The sequence below is a fragment of the Polypterus senegalus genome, chromosome 11 (assembly GCF_016835505.1).
Source record: "Polypterus senegalus isolate Bchr_013 chromosome 11, ASM1683550v1, whole genome shotgun sequence".
Taxonomy (NCBI): Eukaryota; Metazoa; Chordata; class Cladistia; order Polypteriformes; family Polypteridae; genus Polypterus; species Polypterus senegalus.
This window is the reverse complement of record NC_053164.1, coordinates 9,163,958-9,183,149: the sequence shown is the minus strand read 5'-3', so window position 1 is coordinate 9,183,149 and position 19,192 is coordinate 9,163,958. Positions and strand designations below refer to the sequence as shown.

General features: G+C 42.4%; 1 protein-coding gene across 1 annotated transcript in view; it reads left to right on the top strand.

Annotated features, from left to right (window-relative positions):
• Positions 1–19,192, top strand: part of dhx34 (DEAH (Asp-Glu-Ala-His) box polypeptide 34) — a 107,261-nt gene that overhangs the window by 44,238 nt on the left and 43,831 nt on the right. The window contains exons 4-6 of the mRNA XM_039768037.1: positions 2,161–2,415; positions 8,218–8,320; positions 13,169–13,386. Of these exons, the coding sequence (XP_039623971.1) occupies positions 2,161–2,415; positions 8,218–8,320; positions 13,169–13,386 (576 nt within the window). The remainder of the gene's footprint in view (positions 1–2,160; positions 2,416–8,217; positions 8,321–13,168; positions 13,387–19,192) is intronic.

Below are 19,192 nucleotides of genomic sequence, written 5' to 3'. Positions count from 1 at the left end.
AACTGAATGATTTGATTTGTTATTGCGTAAATGAAGTCAACCGTTTTAACAAACAGCGTATTGCACTGATACTGAAATAGCTGTGTGTGTATATATGTAGATATGTATGTATATGTATATATATGTTTATATATGTGTGTGTATGTATAGATATGTATATATATATATGACAACAACACTCATCACTCACAACAGTGACAAAACAATTACATTGACAATCAGGTTACGTTATTTTCAAAATGTTTCCTTTTCTTTTCATTGCTTCTTTTAACACACTACTCTCGCTCCGCTGGAAAGCTGGTATTTTGCTAGTATATATATATATGTGTGTATATATATATATATATATATATATATATATATATGTGTGTGTGTAATATATATATGTGTATAGGCCAGACGTCATGCCACCGTTAAGCATCTTGAGCCACAAGAGACTGTGAACTGGGGCCCACAGCAACCAGCAACTGATATTTTATGTTGATTTATGTTTCAGACCCTTGCTTTGGGTGCTTTTCAGAAAACTGCATGTTTTGGAAAGACAAAGAGTAATCCAAAAATAAAATAAAGTTTAATGAGGTGTGGACACTAGAGGGCACTGTTGCTCCTCTAACCCAACACAATAGACACCAGGCTGAAGTTCAAAGTTCAAACAGCTTATTTTTAAGTAAACTCTTCCCCAAAGTGTTTCCCACCACCACAGCCAGAAGTAAACAATACAACCCAGAATTATTCTTTCTCTTCTCTTTCTCCTCCGCTCCTCCCAGCAAGCTTCGTCTGTCTTTCACTCAACTCCGGCTCGTCCCTGTGAGGTTAGTCCAGTCCATTTCTATTGGCCAACCCAGAAGTGCTTCTGCTCTTCCATCCACGTGGTCTTCCAGTGAAAAGCTTATGCCATATAAGTCCTCGACAGCACCTCCTAGTGGTACCCAACAGGGCCGTGGGAGTCCAGGGCACCACTGTAATCCAGGGAAGCTGCCACACGCCAAGGAGTCTCTTCGTCTGGTCAGTATTCATGGACTAAATGTAGATGTGGTGCACACCTACAAGTACTTGTGGATCCACATTAATAACAGGTTGGACTAGTCTTGGAAACACAGAGGAGCTAGAGAAGAAAGGGCACATCAGGCTCTTTTTTCTTAGAAGACTTCATTCTTTCAGGTAGGTAGTGTCATCCTTCATATGTTCTGCAATTCTGTGATGCCCAGTTTGAGTTTCTACACTGTGGTATGCTGGGCTGGTAACATCACTTCAAGACAGGCCCGCCAAATCAAAAAGCTGATTAAAATGGCACGCTCAGTTTTGGGACCCACTCTGGACCCCCTGGAGGTCGTAGAGGAGGAGAGAATTGAAGCAAAGCTGAGTGCCATTATGAACAATGCTGCACATCCTCTCTCTGACACACCAACACTGAGGAGGTTCACACAATGAATTACTGAGCAGAAGTGTGTCAAGAAGCACATCTGTCTAAACAGGTTCTGTAAAAAGCCCAATTTCTCCCTGGGGATAAATAAAGTTCTGTCACCAAAAGATGAGTCAATAGTAGGAGAACAGCATAGGTGAAGTTAGTTCAGACATCTCTGGACTTTTCTGGATCTTGGCATTGCTTTCTGATACAGCCTGGTGCCAACATGCTTTAGCTCTGATGTTTTGATGTAAAGTTTAAGAAATGCATAGGTTTCAACAATTAGACGTTGTCACAAAAAATGGCTGGAGACATCAAAAAGGTTTGGGGCAGCCAGCCACCCATTATAATATTCCCTGGCTGCCAGCTGGGTATAAGCCAGTACAATGTGTACAGATTCAAGTCCAAGACAGAACCGATTCTCTGGCACAAAGATGGTGGCTTTAAAGGGGAGTTGAGGAAATGACGTCATCATAGGGGCCGGAACCTGAAGTGACGTTATCGATGCCGGGACAGGAAGTGATGTCATCTTTGAGCCCAGGACCAGAAATGGCATCATTGAGGCCAGAAGTGACATCATCAGAGCCAGGCAGAATTTCCCGTAACTGGTCTGTAGAGAAGCAAGAGAAAGAGTTGATGCACTCCACCATCCTCTGGTCTGCCGTGGATTTCCTCTCATTCAGGTCCTTTAGCTGCCTCCCATGCACATGTGTGTGACAACGTGTATCCATTTTTCTCAATCTCCTTGTCAATAGGTTATTTATCAACCCATACCACAAGAGGAGCAGCCCTCTCGTTCTGAGAAAATGGATCCTAGACCCTATCTGCGGATCCTGCAAGGAATTGACCACAAGTACCCAGCAGATGAGCGTGGAGACCTGCTACTCTTCCTTAGTGGTGTCTCTGAGATCGCTACCATTATGGAGGCCGTGCAAACGTATGCCACGCACACAAAGCGCTGGATTGCCCTTCCGCTCCACAGTACCCTCTCTGTGGCTGACCAAGATCGGGTAAGCTACACATAAGTAAAAAGAAATCATGTTGGTAATGTTTAGTTGTCTTTTTTTTTGTTGGGTTACAAAAGTTTCAGGAATATTAATTTGAACAATGATGATATAAATGCAAGAGCAATGAAGTGAGTATGAAGTGTAAGCACAGCCAATGGCACCACAATTATAAATTCTCTGACAGCCCTTCCCTTTCTTTTGATGAGTGTTGCCCTCTGACGCCTGTGGTGAGGCGGTGGACTCCTTTTAAGCCAGACATGGAGGTGCTTCTTGGTGTTAATGCATTGCCTGCCAGGAGCACCTCCAGGTCATGTGAAAACCAGGGATGTCCTTCCCCAGCAGCACCTTCTGGTGGCACCTAAGGACCGTGACAGCGCTGCACTTCCATACTCTAAGTGCCATTCAACCCTGGGGTGTGCAAACTGGGATCTGTTGAGAGGTACAGTACACTGCCACCTTTCATGCTGGGGGATCAACTGCCCCTGGCATTTAATTTCGTCCATTATCCATTATTCTTTGATCCAACCAGGTTGAGCGTTGCAAGGTGAACAAAGGGCAAGAAATCATCTTCGATCATTTCCCGTCCATCCTCCATGGCACTTACAACATGTATTTTTGTAATGACATTATATCACCCACCTCTACTGCCTGTATTCTTCTGTCTCCCAGTCACATCGCCCCTGTTGATCTACGGAAATCAAAAAACAAATGTTTTGTTGACGACCATTTCAAGCACACACATTAGGTTCCTCTTTTGGAGTTCTATGTTTCAACTTTCACTGTTCTTCAGAATGCATCCCAGTCTGCCTATAATGACCTACATGTGGTCCTGGCTCTCATTCTCACCCACCACTCCACTTCTGCTCTCCGATACTTAATCGGGTGCCTCCAGTTAATGTGCTCCTTGTCCTTGAGAGCATGTCATCTTAGCAAACTTGAGCTCAGGTAGACCTCAGTTAACTTGGACTGCCACTAAATTCATGGCAATCATTACTCCAGTTAGTCAGTCAGTCGAAAAATGTGTTTCAAGCTTTCACATTTTTGCTGTTTGGCACTGTGTTGGGTGTTTTGTCATTACAAAGTTTATCCACATCGAAAAGTAGGAAAAGACTAGCAAAACTGAGGCTCTGAACTCCGGGCCAGGTGGGCTGCAGTGCCTGCAGGTTTTCATTCTCACCTTTTTCCTAATCAGTTTTCACTGCTAATTAACTCATTTTCCCTTCGTTTCAATAGCCCTGTTTTTAAGGATTCAATCCTCTGATTTGATTCTTTTGTTCATTAAATGATAGCCAAACAGAAAGGAGATGTGAAACAAGCCAACAGATGAGCAACTAAACTGGGATTTCAAACTCTAACCAATTCCATTCCAACCAATTTCTTAATGAGAAGCTGATTCTTGCTGTTAATTAAACCCGTTATTCAATTCCATGGCTTGTTGCTGCTCTCATTCTCTCACAGCAGACATTTCCAAAACTGTTGATTTTTCTGTTTTTTCATAGAACAACATCCAAATGTTTTGGTGACCTGAGAGATCAACCTTACCAAGACCATCACCTTTCTTTATTTTCAGATGTTGCATGATAGGCACAGGCGACATGGTCATGTGGTGGCTTGTTTTGTTTCTTATCACTGCACAACAATCGTTTTGAAAAGTCTTGCTGCCTAAAAAGTTTTTGCTGATTGTGACAGCAGGTACCTACTGGGTAAGCACAAATATAGTTTAGGTTTTACTGCATCACGTAGGAACGCAGAGACATAGACATTTATATGTTTACTGACAATCGCATATTTAGTCACGTTTATGTTTCGTATAAGCTACAAACCGGATTCCAAAAAAGTTGAGACACTATACAAATCGTGAATAAAAACTGAATGCAATGATGTGGAGGTGCCAACTTCTAATATTTTATTCAGAATAGAACATAAATCACGGAACAAAAGTTTAAACTGAGAAAATGTATCATTTTAAGGGAAAAATATATTGATTCAGAATTTCATGGTGTCAACAAATCCCAAAAAACTTGGGACAAGGCCATTGTCACCACTGTGTGGCATCTCCCCTTCTTCTTACAACACTCAACAGACGTCTGGGGACCGAGGAGACCAGTTTCTCAAGTTTAGAAATAGGAATGCTCTCCCATTCTTGTCTAATACAGGCCTCTAACTGTTCAATCGTGTCGGGCCTTCTTTGTCGCACCTTCCTCTTTATGATGCGCCAAATGTTCTCTATAGGTGAAAGATCTGGACTGCAGACTGGCCATTTCAGTACCCGGATCCTTCTCCTACGCAGCCATGATGTTGTGATTGATGCAGAATGTGGTCTGGCATTATCTTGTTGAAAAATGCAGGGTCTTCCCTGAAACAGATGACGTCTGGATAGGAACATATGTTGTTCTAAAACCTGAATATATTTTTCTGCATTGATGGTGCCTTTCCAGACATGCAAGCTGCCCATGCCACACGCACTCATGCAACCCCATACCATCAGAGATGCAGGCTCCTGAACTGAGCGTTGATAACAACTTGGGTTGTCCTTGTCCTCTTTGGTCCGGATGACATGGCGTCCCAGATTTCCAAAAAGAACTTTCGAATCGTGACTCGTTTGAACACAGAACAGTCTTCCATTTTGCCACACTCCATTTTAAATGATCCCTGGCCCAGTGACAACACCTGAGCTTGTGGATCTTGCTTAGAAATGGCTTCTTCTTTGCACTGTAGAGTTTCAGCTGGCAACGGCGGATGGCACGGTGGATTGTGTTCCCTGACAATGGTTTCTGGAAGTATTCCTGAGCCCATTCTGTGATTTCCTTTACAGTAGCATTCCTGTTTGTGGTGCAGTGTCGTTTAAGGGCCCGGAGATCACGGGCATCCAGTATGGTTTTATGGCCTTGACCCTTACGCACAGAGATTGTTCCAGATTCTCTGAATCTTCGGATGATGTTATGCACAGTTGATAATGATAGATGCAAAGTCTTTGCAATTTTTCGCTGGGTAACACCTTTGATATTGCTCCACTATCTTTCTGCGCAACATTGTGGGAATTGGTGATCCTCTACCCATCTTGGCTTCTGAGAGACACTGCCACTCTGAGAAGCTCTTTTTATACCCAATCTTGTTGCCAATTGACCTAATTAGTGTTTATTGGTCTTCCAGCTCTTCGTTATGCTCAAATTTACTTTTTCCAGCCTCTTATTGCTACTTGTCCCAACTTTTTTGGGATTTGTTGACACCGTGAAATTTTGAATCAACATAGTTTTCCTTTAAAATTATACATTTACTCGGATTAAACGTTTGATCTGTCATCTACGTTCTATTACAAATAAAATATTGACATTTGCCATCTCCACATCATTGCATTCAGTTTTTATTCACAATTTGTTTAGTGTCCCAACTTTTTTGGAATCCGGTTTGTATTAAATTCAACAGAATTTAAAGTGTTTTGCTCCTGATTTTCTTTTGTATTCAATGTCTGGTGCATCACGTTGCAGTGTCCAACAGTAGTCAGCAAGCATTGATTCCAGTTGCCCTGGTATCGTCTCTCCATCGTAGCAATGTCCTGGTGAAGCCTTTCACTGTGTTCATCACTGACAGCGCCGAGATTTGTGGGGAAGAAGTCCAAGCGTGAGTGGAGGAAAAGAATCTCGAGTGACATGTTGCACGTCATTGTCTTGTATGCTTTGAGAAGTTTGTCTACCAGCTGAATGGAGTTTGGGGCTCTGTAATTGCCCAGAAAATTGTCAACAACGTCTTTGAAGGCTTTCCAGGCAATTTTTTTCCAGCCCAACTAACAGATCTTCAAACCATTTGTCACTCATGTCTGATCTGGGGGCCAACAAAATTGCCTTCTTTGATCTTGGCGCTGGTTATTCTTGGGAACGTCTGTCTTAAATATGAAAACCTTCACCTTCCTTGTTCAGTGCTTTCACGAAATTCTTCATGAGTCCCAATGTTATGTGAAGAGGAAGCAAAACTATCTTTGCCGGGTTGACAAGCGAAGCCACATTTTTTTTGTCCTGGAACTAACTTTTTACAGAGTGGCCAGTTCTGTCGAGAATAGTGTGACTCTTTGGCATGACTGTCCCATTCACAGATGAAACAACAGTACTTTGTATAGCTGAGCTGCAGTCCTAGTAACAGAGCAACGACTTTAAGATCTCCACAGATATTCCAGTTGTACCCGCTATACTGGACGTGCTTCAGCAACAGTTCCACATTCTCATACGTTTTTTTTTATGTGTGCTGCATAGCCAACAGGTACTGAAGGGTAAACATTGCCATTGTGTAGCAGAACAGCTTTCAGGCTTAACATTGACGAATCAATGAAGAGACGCCACTATTCCGGGTTGTAATCACAACCCAAGGCCGAGAACAATCCTTCAATGTCACAACAGAAACAGAGACTGTGGACTTGTGCAAAAAATGTGGTTATATCACGATGTCGGCCTCGAAACACAGAAATGTTCGTACCTGGTGACAGCAAACACCATTCCTGCAGTCTCGAATCCAGCAGCTTGGTTTTTGCTTTTGACAGACCCAAATCTCTGACCAGACCGTTCAATTTGGACTGTGTTATCAGATGTGGATCACCTGATGAGCACAGTTCTGTCACTGTCAGTACCGTGCATTGCAGTTTCTTCATCTAAGGTCCAATCCTCTGGTGGTTTCGGAATTGGAAGACTGTCGTCACGGGTCTCATTGCTGAAGGCAGATTAGGATATTCAATGACTTCTTGTTTTTGGCAGAGAAACCAGACACATTAGTCAAACTGAATTAACAGTCCGTCACATGGTCTTTCACCATGTCATCGGAACAGCAAATGGCGTCACCTTTAGAGTGCCTCTGAGCTCAGACTGACAGCACATGTCGCACAGCAAATGTGTGGCGTCCTATCCTTGTCCTGATCACCATCTGAAATACAGACGATAAGCTTTCTTCACAAGAGCAGTCATCCAACGTCTTTGAGGCGCAAGTGTATATTCGCAACAGATAAGGCAGAATGTATCATGGCTGTTAGGACATTGATGAGACATATCGCCGACACCATAATGTCTATAGCATCACGCTTACTTACTGTTATATTGCTACAGAGACTATACTTTAATATACTGATACTCCACATACACACTGACTATCTATATTAACCAAATGAGCAGGCAACCTTTATAGCAGGCTGAGTCAGCATCAAGCTCGTTCAGACCAGCCCAGGATGTCAACTTCCACAGAACAGCTTCCAACCTGGCGTGATTCCATACCTGGACATGCCCAGGCTGTACAAACCGTTGTTGATAAATCACTTACGGGAGCGCAAATGTTTGGACACAAATACAAGAAAAAATCATGACAAAACTGAAACGGTACGTGAGGGGTAAATGCTGATGTGATATTCGTGATCAGCACCCAAAAATCAATCAGAAACACCCAACAGTGTTCAAGAAGCAAAATCATTGTTGTGCAGTGTTAGTGTTTGGCTGCTAATTAAGGAAAAAGAGACAACTAAGGGGTCTGAGTCACATTAATTAAAAATGAGGCAAAAGAAGTGAATTAGCAGCAAAATGGGCCACTAATGAAGAAGATGGTTAGAATGAAAACCTGCAGCCACTGCGGCCCTCCAGGCAGGCTCGGAGTTCTACACCAATGCTCTAGACAACAGATCAATCTTCAGAGTACAAGTGCATGCTTATTTTCAAAATGCTAGTTGAAACGAAAGTTACCTCATTACAGGATGGGGCATTACAGACTTGGAATAATGTGTAATTCCACATTGTGTACTTGGTCACGCTCTTTATTTTCCCTCGTCTCATTTAGGTGTTTGATATAGCTCCGGCTGGCATACGAAAATGCATCATTTCAACCAACATCGCAGAAACATCAGTTACCATCGATGGAGTCAGATTTGTTGTTGACTCAGGTAAAGTAAAACATAAACAGAAATATAGATGACGATAAGATTGCTGCAGAGCTGATTGCCCATTGAATCAACTCACATTCCACCTGAACAGTTTTTAGGTGTGTTATAATGCAAAGAGCACCTACTGCAGATGCCATATTGGGCTCTCTGTGTGTCTGTCTATCTGCATGAAGTGTAATTCTCATTCTCATTTCAGATTCTTAACTTAAATCCCAAGGGGACTTGTGTTTGCTGTTTGTAATGTTCATTGATTTCTCTGGTATTACAGGTATCTATCAACTTTTATACAGTGTGGTCATCCAAGGGACTTTTTTTGAGTTGCCAACACAGCCATCCCCATTTACTTTAAATCTCAACACGAAACAAACGCACGATGGCACAAAAAGCAAACAAAAATAGTCACCATGCAAAGTAAGTGTCTGCTGTTACTTAGTATGACGAAGTGGATTGGCTGCACTCTCCCAGAACCATCTTTAACATACATCGCCTGTAACGTAACCAAGGATGAGCCAGGCAAATGAGGACACATACATAGAAGAAAGGTTAGATGCAAAAGTGTTATAGCTGCTTTTCAGGAACAAAACAGTGTCCAAATAAATAGTTCAATGCGTTTCAAAAGGTTCAATAAATACATAATCCATAAAAAATTAAGGTGATGATGGAGTTAAAAGTCATCCAATAAATATTCCATTTAAATAGACGTTAACACTCCCAAGAGACACTCAAGAGCCCCCTGTATGCTTCCCTCTAAAATCCAGTATCTTTTCCACTCATTCTTGCCGGATCTTGCAGTAGGAGACACCTGCCGATCCCCATTGCCAAACCTTCAGTAACCCTAGGGTGCCGCGCCAAACTGTACACGTCTCCCAATGCCAGTCCGTCCGTGGGAGAACCTGCACATCAGGTCGTTCCTACTCTCAGTCAATCGCTCAGTAGGAGCGCCCTTTCCTCGGCCTCAGGGTCCTGCAAGGCCTGACGCTTTCTCTTCCGACCACCCGCTTCCATTCTCTTCAGCCGGGTCTCCCTCACTCTGTTTCTCTCTCTCTCTCTCTCTCTCTCTCTCTCTCTCTTCCAGGGGGCATTCTCTTTCTTTTTGTCTCCCCACTCTGCCATGCCTATACCGTCTCTCCTAATTGGGCACGGGTGTGAGATGCTGCTCCCTCCAAGGCACTAATGAGGCACTTGATTGAGGAACCATTAGCCGGGCATCCCAACTGTCCCCGGAGTGAAGCACACTCGCCTGTGCCCAGTTAGAACGTGCACCTCACAGGGCGCAACTATTTATTTTAAAACTCGCCAGACACCATGGACCACCTATGACACTCAGGCTCTCTAGTCTGCTATAGCAAATTAATAGACCACCTTAGCTCTGGTTGACTTGTGAAGAAGTGACCCCGTCATTCCGGGCAATGGCCATTTTATAGCCCAGAAACTGGAAGGCGTCAGTGGCCCTCACTGGGTGGTTTCTCGGCACTGTGGAGGAAGAAGAAGACAGTTAGCTACAGTGCCTCCTCTTGGCCCAGGGTGGCATCACTTACCTGGGAAGAGCTTGGAGGGTGATCATCAGATGTGCATGTGTGCCAATATTTTGAGTCTAGCACTGGGGACATAAGTCAGTATGGGCGTATCTCTATAATTACAGGGGGGTCAAATATACAGCACAAGACACAGTAATATCACACATATTTAGGTAAAGCTCCTTGTTTTTCAAAATTGTCACTATCGTATAGTGAGACCAGCCAAAGTCACACATGATAATGTTCATTGCTTTGCCACTTTCGTGTTTTTGTGGTAACGATTTGTGTAACCAACAACAGGCAGGTGAGTCTTGACGGGGCAGGTCAGACTCTGCAGGTGGAGCTGAGCTGTGTGTGCTAAGTGAGTTTAAAAAAAAGAGGTGCAGAAAAGCACGGCAGGTCAGATGGTCCGACTCAGACCCGGCCAGTGTGGTGTGAAGACTCGTGACCGCAGCAGTCTCCCTTGAAGACAAAGAGGATGAGTGGTGGGACACTGTCCTCACAAGTCTTCATACCGCACCGGCCTCCTCCTTTCGGGTCCAAGTTGGACCATCCAACCTGCAATGCTGTTCATCACACTTCTTTTTAGGCTTGTATCTTGTATCATAAATATATAAGCTACGAAATATAAAATGCGCACAGGAGCCACGAGTGAACATGACTGGAACCAACCAGCTGATGCCTGATATTCTATGACAATGGTAGAAAATTGTTATGCAGTACACAAAACAAATAATAAAAAGTTCATACTTTATCTGTAACATATCAGTTTGGTATAGCTGTAAATAAGTAAATATTGTCAAATGAAAAGACAAGAACCAGAAAATGGTTTGAGGGAGCCTCCCATATACTTGAAACCCGGCTGCAAATTTCAAAATTGGTTGCCCATTAGAGTGAGTTTGAGCCCAGACCAGAACTGGCTTGGATGAGGCAAAGATGGCCGCTTTAAAGGAAGGCTGAGGATTTGACGTCATTGGGGGCACTGGTGTGCCGTGGAAAGTGAGAAAACATTCGCACCCTCCTCCTCCACCCCTGGTGTGGCGTGGAATTCCCTCATTCGAGCCCTTTAGTTGCCTCCCATCCACACGTGGCGCAGTCCTGCTGCTTTGCAGTAAGGAGATTGTGGGTCCTCCCTGTGTGGAGAGCACTTTGAGTAGTGAGAAAAGCGCTATATAAATGTGAAGGATTATTATTACTATTATTATTAACTAGGGGGCTTCACCCCCTGCTCGCTTCGCTCACCACACTTTTAAGATTTTTTTTCTTCTTTGAATTGTTGCTATTTCATTAGTTTCACTTTTATTTCAGAACTTCTTTTAAAACAATATTTGGAATCTTTCGAGTCCTGATGTGCTGACTCTTTTTAATGAGCTCAGTGAGACGTGTGTTTAATCCCTTTGTACCCTAATTCAGGATCGGTGTCTCTTTTTGAAATTTCAGCACAGACAAAGCGATCTTCATCATCAGCAGTTAATCATTTTTTTTTTTTTTTTGCAAAGTAACCAATAAATGCATGCGAGGTAAACTCCGTTTTTGAAATTCTCTTGACTTAAACTTCAAAGCCTTACAATATTTAGACACTTCTGACATATCGCCTGTGTCCATATATTCGATCTCTATTCCCATTTTTGTTATTTCTCCGAGTAATAATTTCTCTTTCTTTGCGCTAATGCGATCTTTACTTTCTTTATTCTGACCCTGTCATTTTTTTCTGCTTTCATATTCTGTATCTTGCTCCACATGTGTTTCTACGAGTCTTTTGAATTCCAGTTTTCATTTTCTCTAACCTGCTGTGGATGTGTTTGGCCCCCTTGTTTTTTAACCTCTTTATGGAGTTTTACTTTGTTTTCTACTCTTTGTCTTTTATTTCTGACCTCGATTTATCCTGCTTTTGTTTCAATGACTCCTGGTCTATGGAGATTATTTTCCCTTTTTCGAGTAATAATTTCCATTTGTTTGCGCTCCTGCAATCTTTTCTTTCTTTTTTTTATACTTTTTAATTTTCCTACTTTCATATTCTTTAACTTTCTCCACATGTGTATTGTGCCAACTTTTTTTTTTGAGCCTTTCGAATTCCACAGCTTTCCTAATCTCTAACCTGCTCTGCATGTGTATAGCGCCAACGTCCGGATTGGACCTGCTTTTTTTTTTTCCAATTCCACTTGTTTTTCGAGCTGATAATTACTTTCCTTATTTTCTGAATTTGCACCGAGATTATTCTTTTTCTTTTTTGCCTCCCTAACGCTTTTGAGTCTCTTTTCTCTGCACTGCTTTCTTCTTCGCTTAGTCGTCTATGTTTAATTTATAACATATTGTCCTTATACATTTTATGTGCACTGAGAGCTCTGGATCTGTGTCTGCTCAAAGCCAAAGCACGACTGAGTGTGTTTGCTGGCTGCCTGTGCTCTTATTTATTTGTAAGTAAGACGTGTCTTGCAAGAATCTCCTGTTCTATGTCATCACGAGACGCTCCGGGGTCAATCTTTTGGCACAAAGTCTCATGTTTAAGGTCCCCGCGAGATGCTCCGTGGCCAATCTCTTTAGTCTCACGGGTCTTTCAAGTGTCTTCCGTGATCTTAACGTGAAGATCACGTCTCGTCGCCTTACTGTTTCTCTCTAAGATTTTTTTTTATTATAGAGAGCTATATATGTCATAAGTTAGACATGTACTGTACTCTTGTACAGTCGCCACTGCAGATGGTTTTGTTAAGAACACACGTGGGGCGGGAAGATAGATTCCCCACTGACAGCCGTCGAATGTATGTTTGATGGGACGGTAGGACAGATATAAGATAGACAGCTGCAATGAGCCTCGGATGTAAGTAGGATTGGATGTTCCTAAAAGGAGTGGATACCCGTATTGATTTAACAATATTTTCGGAAAAAATGAATGCGATTTGCATGTTTCAAACATACAACTGAGATAACTGACATATGGATTATGTGATGTGAGTAAGATGTGAGATTCTTTTGTTTTCATGGACATTTTTCTTATTGTTTGCCATTGTACAGCTCTGCTCACATTTGGCTTATATCATCCATCCATCCATTTCCCAACCCGCTGAATCTGAACACAGGGTCACGGGGGTCTGCTGGAGCCAATCCCAGCCAACACGGGGCACAAGGCAGGAACCAATCCTGGGCAGGGTGCCAACCCACCGCAGGGCTTATATTATTTCATATCAAAAACTTTATCTCCATACTACATTGAAACCCAAGGTTAACATTTTTTCTTAGTTGTCACTACAAGTGATACAGTGTAAGCAATATATAAAAGATCCGCATTTTCAGTGGAATATTCTGGTAAAACATCTTAGTAAATGTTTTGCAGGAAAGGTGAAGGAGATGAGCTTTGACCCCAAAGCAAAAATGCAGCGCTTGCAGGAGTTCTGGATCAGCCGAGCCAGTGCAGAACAACGGAAGGGCCGTGCTGGACGAACCGGACCAGGAGTCTGCTACCGGCTGTATGCCGAGTCGGATTATGAGGCCTTTGCTCCTTACCCCGTACCGGAAATTCAAAGGGTTGCTTTAGACTCTCTTGTCCTGCAGGTAACTTTTCATATTTAAGAACCGTACATTTTTGAATTTATGAGTTCAAACTTGAAGTCAGTCAGTCGGTCATTTTCTAACCCGTTATACCCTAACACAGGGTCACGGGGGTCTGCTGGATCCAATCCCAGCCAACACAGTGCGCGAGGCAGGTGTAAGAGCCATTTTCCTATGGCAATGCAATGCATAATCTATGGGAGGTTCCTATAAACCCCATGAATAGAATTGTATTGGTATATTCTTGCCATTTCTAACAGCTTTTAGTAAACATTAAAGTTCAGTTAGTGTCTAGCCTTGCCTCGTGTAAGGTATAGAGGTATACGGTTTTTAACCCAGTTCGTGCTCATGATTGTGCTTGATGGCCTACGGACTCTTAGAATGTGTGAAGTAACACGTAAAGAAAACTTGCTTATTTAAGTACTGTAGCTGCGTTTTCCCAAAATTACCAAAGTTCAGCAGCTTCAACTCAAAAAATGGGATTCAACAAAAGCCTGACGCGTGGAAATGATTCCACAGACAAAATATCTTTGTTTTTTAAAGTTTAGTTAAGTTTTAAAGTAAAACAGTTCACACTAAAAAAGGAAAATTAAAATAGCAAAAAAGGAAAAGTTCAATTCTAAGCGTCATCTTGTTACATCTCAAATCGTTACTATTTACTTAACATTTCAGAACCATTTCAAAACGGTCAGAAAGCTGTATGCTTATCTTTTAAGTCCTTGTGTACTGGACAACTGAGTTTATTCTCACACGGCTTCTCAGGTACAGTAAGAAGGTTCTAACTCTTGCTAACTTATAGGAGGAAAAGACCATACCATAAGTTCAGACTATGAAAGAAATGTATGTTCTCTCCAAACATTAATATGAGTTTAATCCAAAGCTTCAACTTTCAAAGTTCATATGCTCAAGGTGTACAGAAGAAGAAATTAAGAACCTTTAAGTATAGAAACAAGAAGTACAGAAATAACTAAAGTTTCTCAAGAAAAGCTAAGATTATAGAAGATACATTTTTTCCTTTTTTTGCCTTTTATTCTATGTGTGTAACTATTTTTTCTTTTATTCTTGTGTGGATTATTTGCTTTTAACTTTCACTAAATATTTTAAAACTAACTTTTGGACTGACTGTTTTACCCGTGCCTGACTTCGCCTTATGCACCAGCAGCTACAGCAGGTACAAACCCCGGGCAGTGTGCCAGCCCACCACAGGGCACACACACCAAGCGCACACTAGGGACAATTTAGGACCACCACTGCACCTAACCGGCATGTCTTTGGATTGTGGGAGGAAACACGAGGAGAACATGCAAACTCCACGCAGGGAAGACCCGGGAAGCAAACCCAGGCCTCCTCCAACTGTGAGGCAGCAGCACTACCCACTGCACCACCGTGCTGTTTTATTTTAATTTTAAAGTTTTACTTTAAAATTTAACTCTGTACTTTGAACTGAAGCAAACATTGCCATGTGGTACCAGCACTGAGATACACAGTTTCGTGAACTAGGAATCCCAAAGCACATAAGTCTCAAAAAAGTTCCAAATGGCTTTTCCAATAATGGGAGAAGGATAGCATTAAAATCCCTGGCTAGCCTCAAAAAGGGCTTTGAAAAATCGTCACAGAATAAAATAATCAGGAGTGCTCTCCCCTCGACTTTCTCGTATACTCAGATATCCATCCATCCATTTTCTAACCCGCTGAATCCGAATACAGGGTCACGGGGGTCTGCTGGAGCCAATCCCAGCCAACACAGGGCACAAGGCAGGAACCAATCCTGGGCAGGGTGCCAACCCACCACAGGACACACATAAACACACCCACACACCAAGCACACACTAGGGACAATTTAGAATCGCCAATGCACCTCACCTGCATGTCTTTGGATGGTGGGAGGAAACCCACGCAGACACGGGGAGAACATGCAAACTCCACGCAGGGAGGACCTGGGAAGCGAACCCGGGTCTCCTAACTGCGAGGCAGCAGCGCTACCACTGTGCCGCCGTGCCGCCCACATACTCAGATATGGGGAGGGATATTTGATGAGTAACCTGCAAGACAATGATTATTTATTATGTCATGTACATTAAAGAACCATCAATAACAAATCAAATCAAATGAATAATATATTGAGCAATTATTATAAAAGTAAAGTGAAATAAATGAGACTCTTCAGCTGCATGAATAAAAAAGTACCACTTCCGGTTAGTGGAAATAGCCAAAAAGTTGATAGAAATCTACATTTTGTTCCTAATACTTGTAAGCAAAATTTGGTTGACCTAACTGAACACGTACTCAAGTTATCGTTTTTATACACACACAGACAGACACACAGACATAATTCCAAAAGTAGTATTTTCAGACTCGGGGAGGTCTAAAACGGTCATCAAAATCTCGAAATTGAATTTTTGGATGATTACAATACTTCGTACACGAGAAAGTAAAAATTATCTTCACAAATTGCTCTTAAACAAACAAAAATTCAATGGAGCACAAAAAGCACAATGGAATTGCCTGAAAACACAAGACAATCCGGGTGAACAGACTCCCAATGCACAGTCCAGCAACAAACTCAAAAAGCGGAGCAAGAGGGTTGAAAAAAATTCATAAAAAAATTCATAAAGGTGCAAGAACTCCCCAAAACTCCCAGAGCACATTCACCGTGAAATGAACCACTAGGAACTGTGGAAGTCCCTCCAAACATGTAGGGCAGAGGGCAGTTCCTGGTGGTGATTGGCAGGGAGCACCCACCAGACAGATGGAACATAATTGAGGCAGCTTATTAACAAGGTCGAATACAGAGATTAACCCGTAAACCGCCGGAACCGGCTAGAGTCAGTTCCCAATACAATTTGCCAGCACGTTGGAGCCGAGTATATTCGGCAAAGTACATTCGTTGAACGTCGCAACCGGCGAAAGTCGGTTTCCAGTGTAATTTGGAAGCACTCCGGAGCCGAGTATATTCGGCGACATACATTCATTGAACGCCACAACCGGCTATAGTCGTGTCTCAGTGCAATTTGCCAGCACACAGGGGCCGAGTATATTCGGCGATGTACATTCATTGAACGCCACAACCGGCTATAGTCGCTTCACAGAGCACTTTGCCTGCATGCCAGAGCTGATCAGTTCCGCGCTGTACATTCGTTGAGCAGCCCGCGTATGACCACTGGCGCCCACTAGCGAATCAGCATCACTGTCCCTGGGATTCGGCGGCTGCACTGGACTAGCCTGCGAGCGTCAGTGCTTACCTCTGTGTGCAGCCAGTTCAAGGGCAGTTGGCTCGGTGATTTACTGAATTTCATCAATGGCGTCACTTGCACCTTCTACATATAATAATAGATTGTTGCGGTAATTTTTAAAATAGTTTTTATAGTTCATTGGCAGTGTATAAAATGATCAGCGTTGCAGTACTTCTAATGCTCTTTGCATGAAAAAAAATATGTGTTCACTTTTTCTTGATGAATTGTGACGTAAAAAAGTGCAGAAAAAAAGTATTTGGCCTCCAGGGGTGCATTAACCCCCTAAGTATGTGGCGGTTTAAGGGTTAATGCACATACTCAACAAACAAAATAAATAAATAACATAAATAAATGGCACAAAAAGGACATGAAGCAAGACTTCGATTTCCAGCCAGGGGAGGAACCGCGACTGAAACGTGACCCACAGCTTTTCTTGTACAATGTTGTCTGCTTAGCAATGTGCAATAGGTCGTCTTTTTTTGCAGGGTTATGTTATAAACCTTTAAAATGCAACTTAAGACAGCCTCACATTTTATCTGAATTTGAATTATTCTAATGAACATCCACCCATTTTCTAGGTGGTTGTTTTGCTTTGTTTTAATTTCTATGCTTCATTATGCTGCAAGATATACTAACATGCCAGATGACACACTGGTGAAGCCTCATCTTGGACTACTGGGTGTAGTTTTGGTCTCCAGGCTACAAAAATGACATAACAGCAATAGAGAAGGTCCAGAGAAGAGCGACTGGGCTCAATTATGAATGAATTATGAGGAAAATTAAAAGAGCTGAGTCTTTACAGTTTAAGGAGAAGGAGATTAAGAGGAGACCTGAGTGAAGTGTTTAAAATGATGAAGGAAATTAGTCCAGTGGATCAAGATGGTGACTTTAAAATGAGTTCATCAATAACACGGGGACACAGTTGGAAAATTTCACAGGAACATTTGGAAGTTTTTCTTTACACAAAAAATGATAGACACTTGGAATAAGCGACCGAGTGGTGTGGTGGACAGTAAGACGTTAGGGACTTTCAAAACTCGAATTTAGCGGATAGGACTGGCGAGCTTTGCTGGGCTGAATGTCCTGTTCTCGTCTCGATTGTTCTAATGTTCTAACGAGGTTCAAAACAGTCTCTGGAATGGAGCCTCAAGCTTTCTTGCCTAAAGGCCTCCTAAGTTAACAAGTCAGAGAATGTACACATGGCATAGCATTCTGCGGTGTTACCAGAAACGGTTAAATACCCAAATATCAGCATAAATACAGTAGGAAAGGTCTGTCTGGTATCCATTGCCGTACTGACGCAGATTTAATGCACGTTCTTCATGGGATATGTTTTGGAACAGTAACCAACGCACAGCCCAACATTGAAATTGGGACAACAGAAGTGTGTTTCTTGGCTTACCTTTCTTATATTTTTTCTGTCGCACCCTTTGTGTTATTGCAGGCTACCACACCGCCAGCCTTGGTGACCTCCACATTTCCCGTAACCCAAACATTGACAGTTGCCACATTGTGAACAGTGTTTAGGGGGTTCAGGAGGCTGCTTGTCCTCTAGCCACCATGAAAACCTCACCACTGTGTGGTGCTGAGGTGTCACCCGCTGCACTAGGGTCCTAATCCGGTTGGTTGATTGTGTGGTGGGTGCCGCATTGCACTATCCGCGTATGCTCCCAACCTTGCATTCGATCAAAATTGTTTTGCCTCATTTGTCACACAGCTACTCACACACCACGCTGAAGCTTCACGAGACCAAATTCAGCAGGCCTATCACAGCGGTTCAGTCATACAGTGTCGTAATATGCATCAGTTTGTTTCTGTGTTAGCGCCTGTTGACAGATTCACATCATTATCACCAACTTTCGATTTAAGCAGTTGTTCAATTTCAATTCATTATAAAACTGCCTTGATTGCTTTTGATTTGGCCTTGTGTTTTTAGTTGGAGGCTCCACCCCACTCATAAATATTAATGAGCTGTAAAATACTTGAAAATATTCATGATTTTTTTTCAGCATGATGTTATTCCATCCATTTAGATTGTAGCAAAATACGGTTTTCAGCATTATCTGTGCATAAAAAACGCAAAGCGGATCACAACACATCACCCCGAGTCTGATTCTTGCTTACCTGTAATTGCATAACGACCATAAAGTTTGAATTTTTATTTTTGGTATTGATCTTTAGCAATATTTTTCAGTTACTGGAAAGAAAATGTCAAAGAATAAATTTGAAATGTGCACACGCTAAGATAAATCGTGCAGTCCATGAGATTTCATTCTTTATTTATTAACTTAATTCTAAAATCTCCCCAAGATTATGAACTCCCCATTTGTTGTTACATTAAAACATAACGTGCCACATGTTAAAATTCAAGCTTTGCATTATATTTTGATGTTTATGAAAGAGCGGCACGGTGGCGCAGTGGTAGCGCTGCTGCCTCGCAGTTAGGAGACCGGGGTTCACTTCCTGGGTCCTCCCTGAATGGAGTTTGCATGTTCTCCCCGTGTCTGCGTGGGTTTCCTCCCACAGTCCAAAGACATGCAGGTTAGGTGGATTGACGATTCTAAATTGGCCCTAGT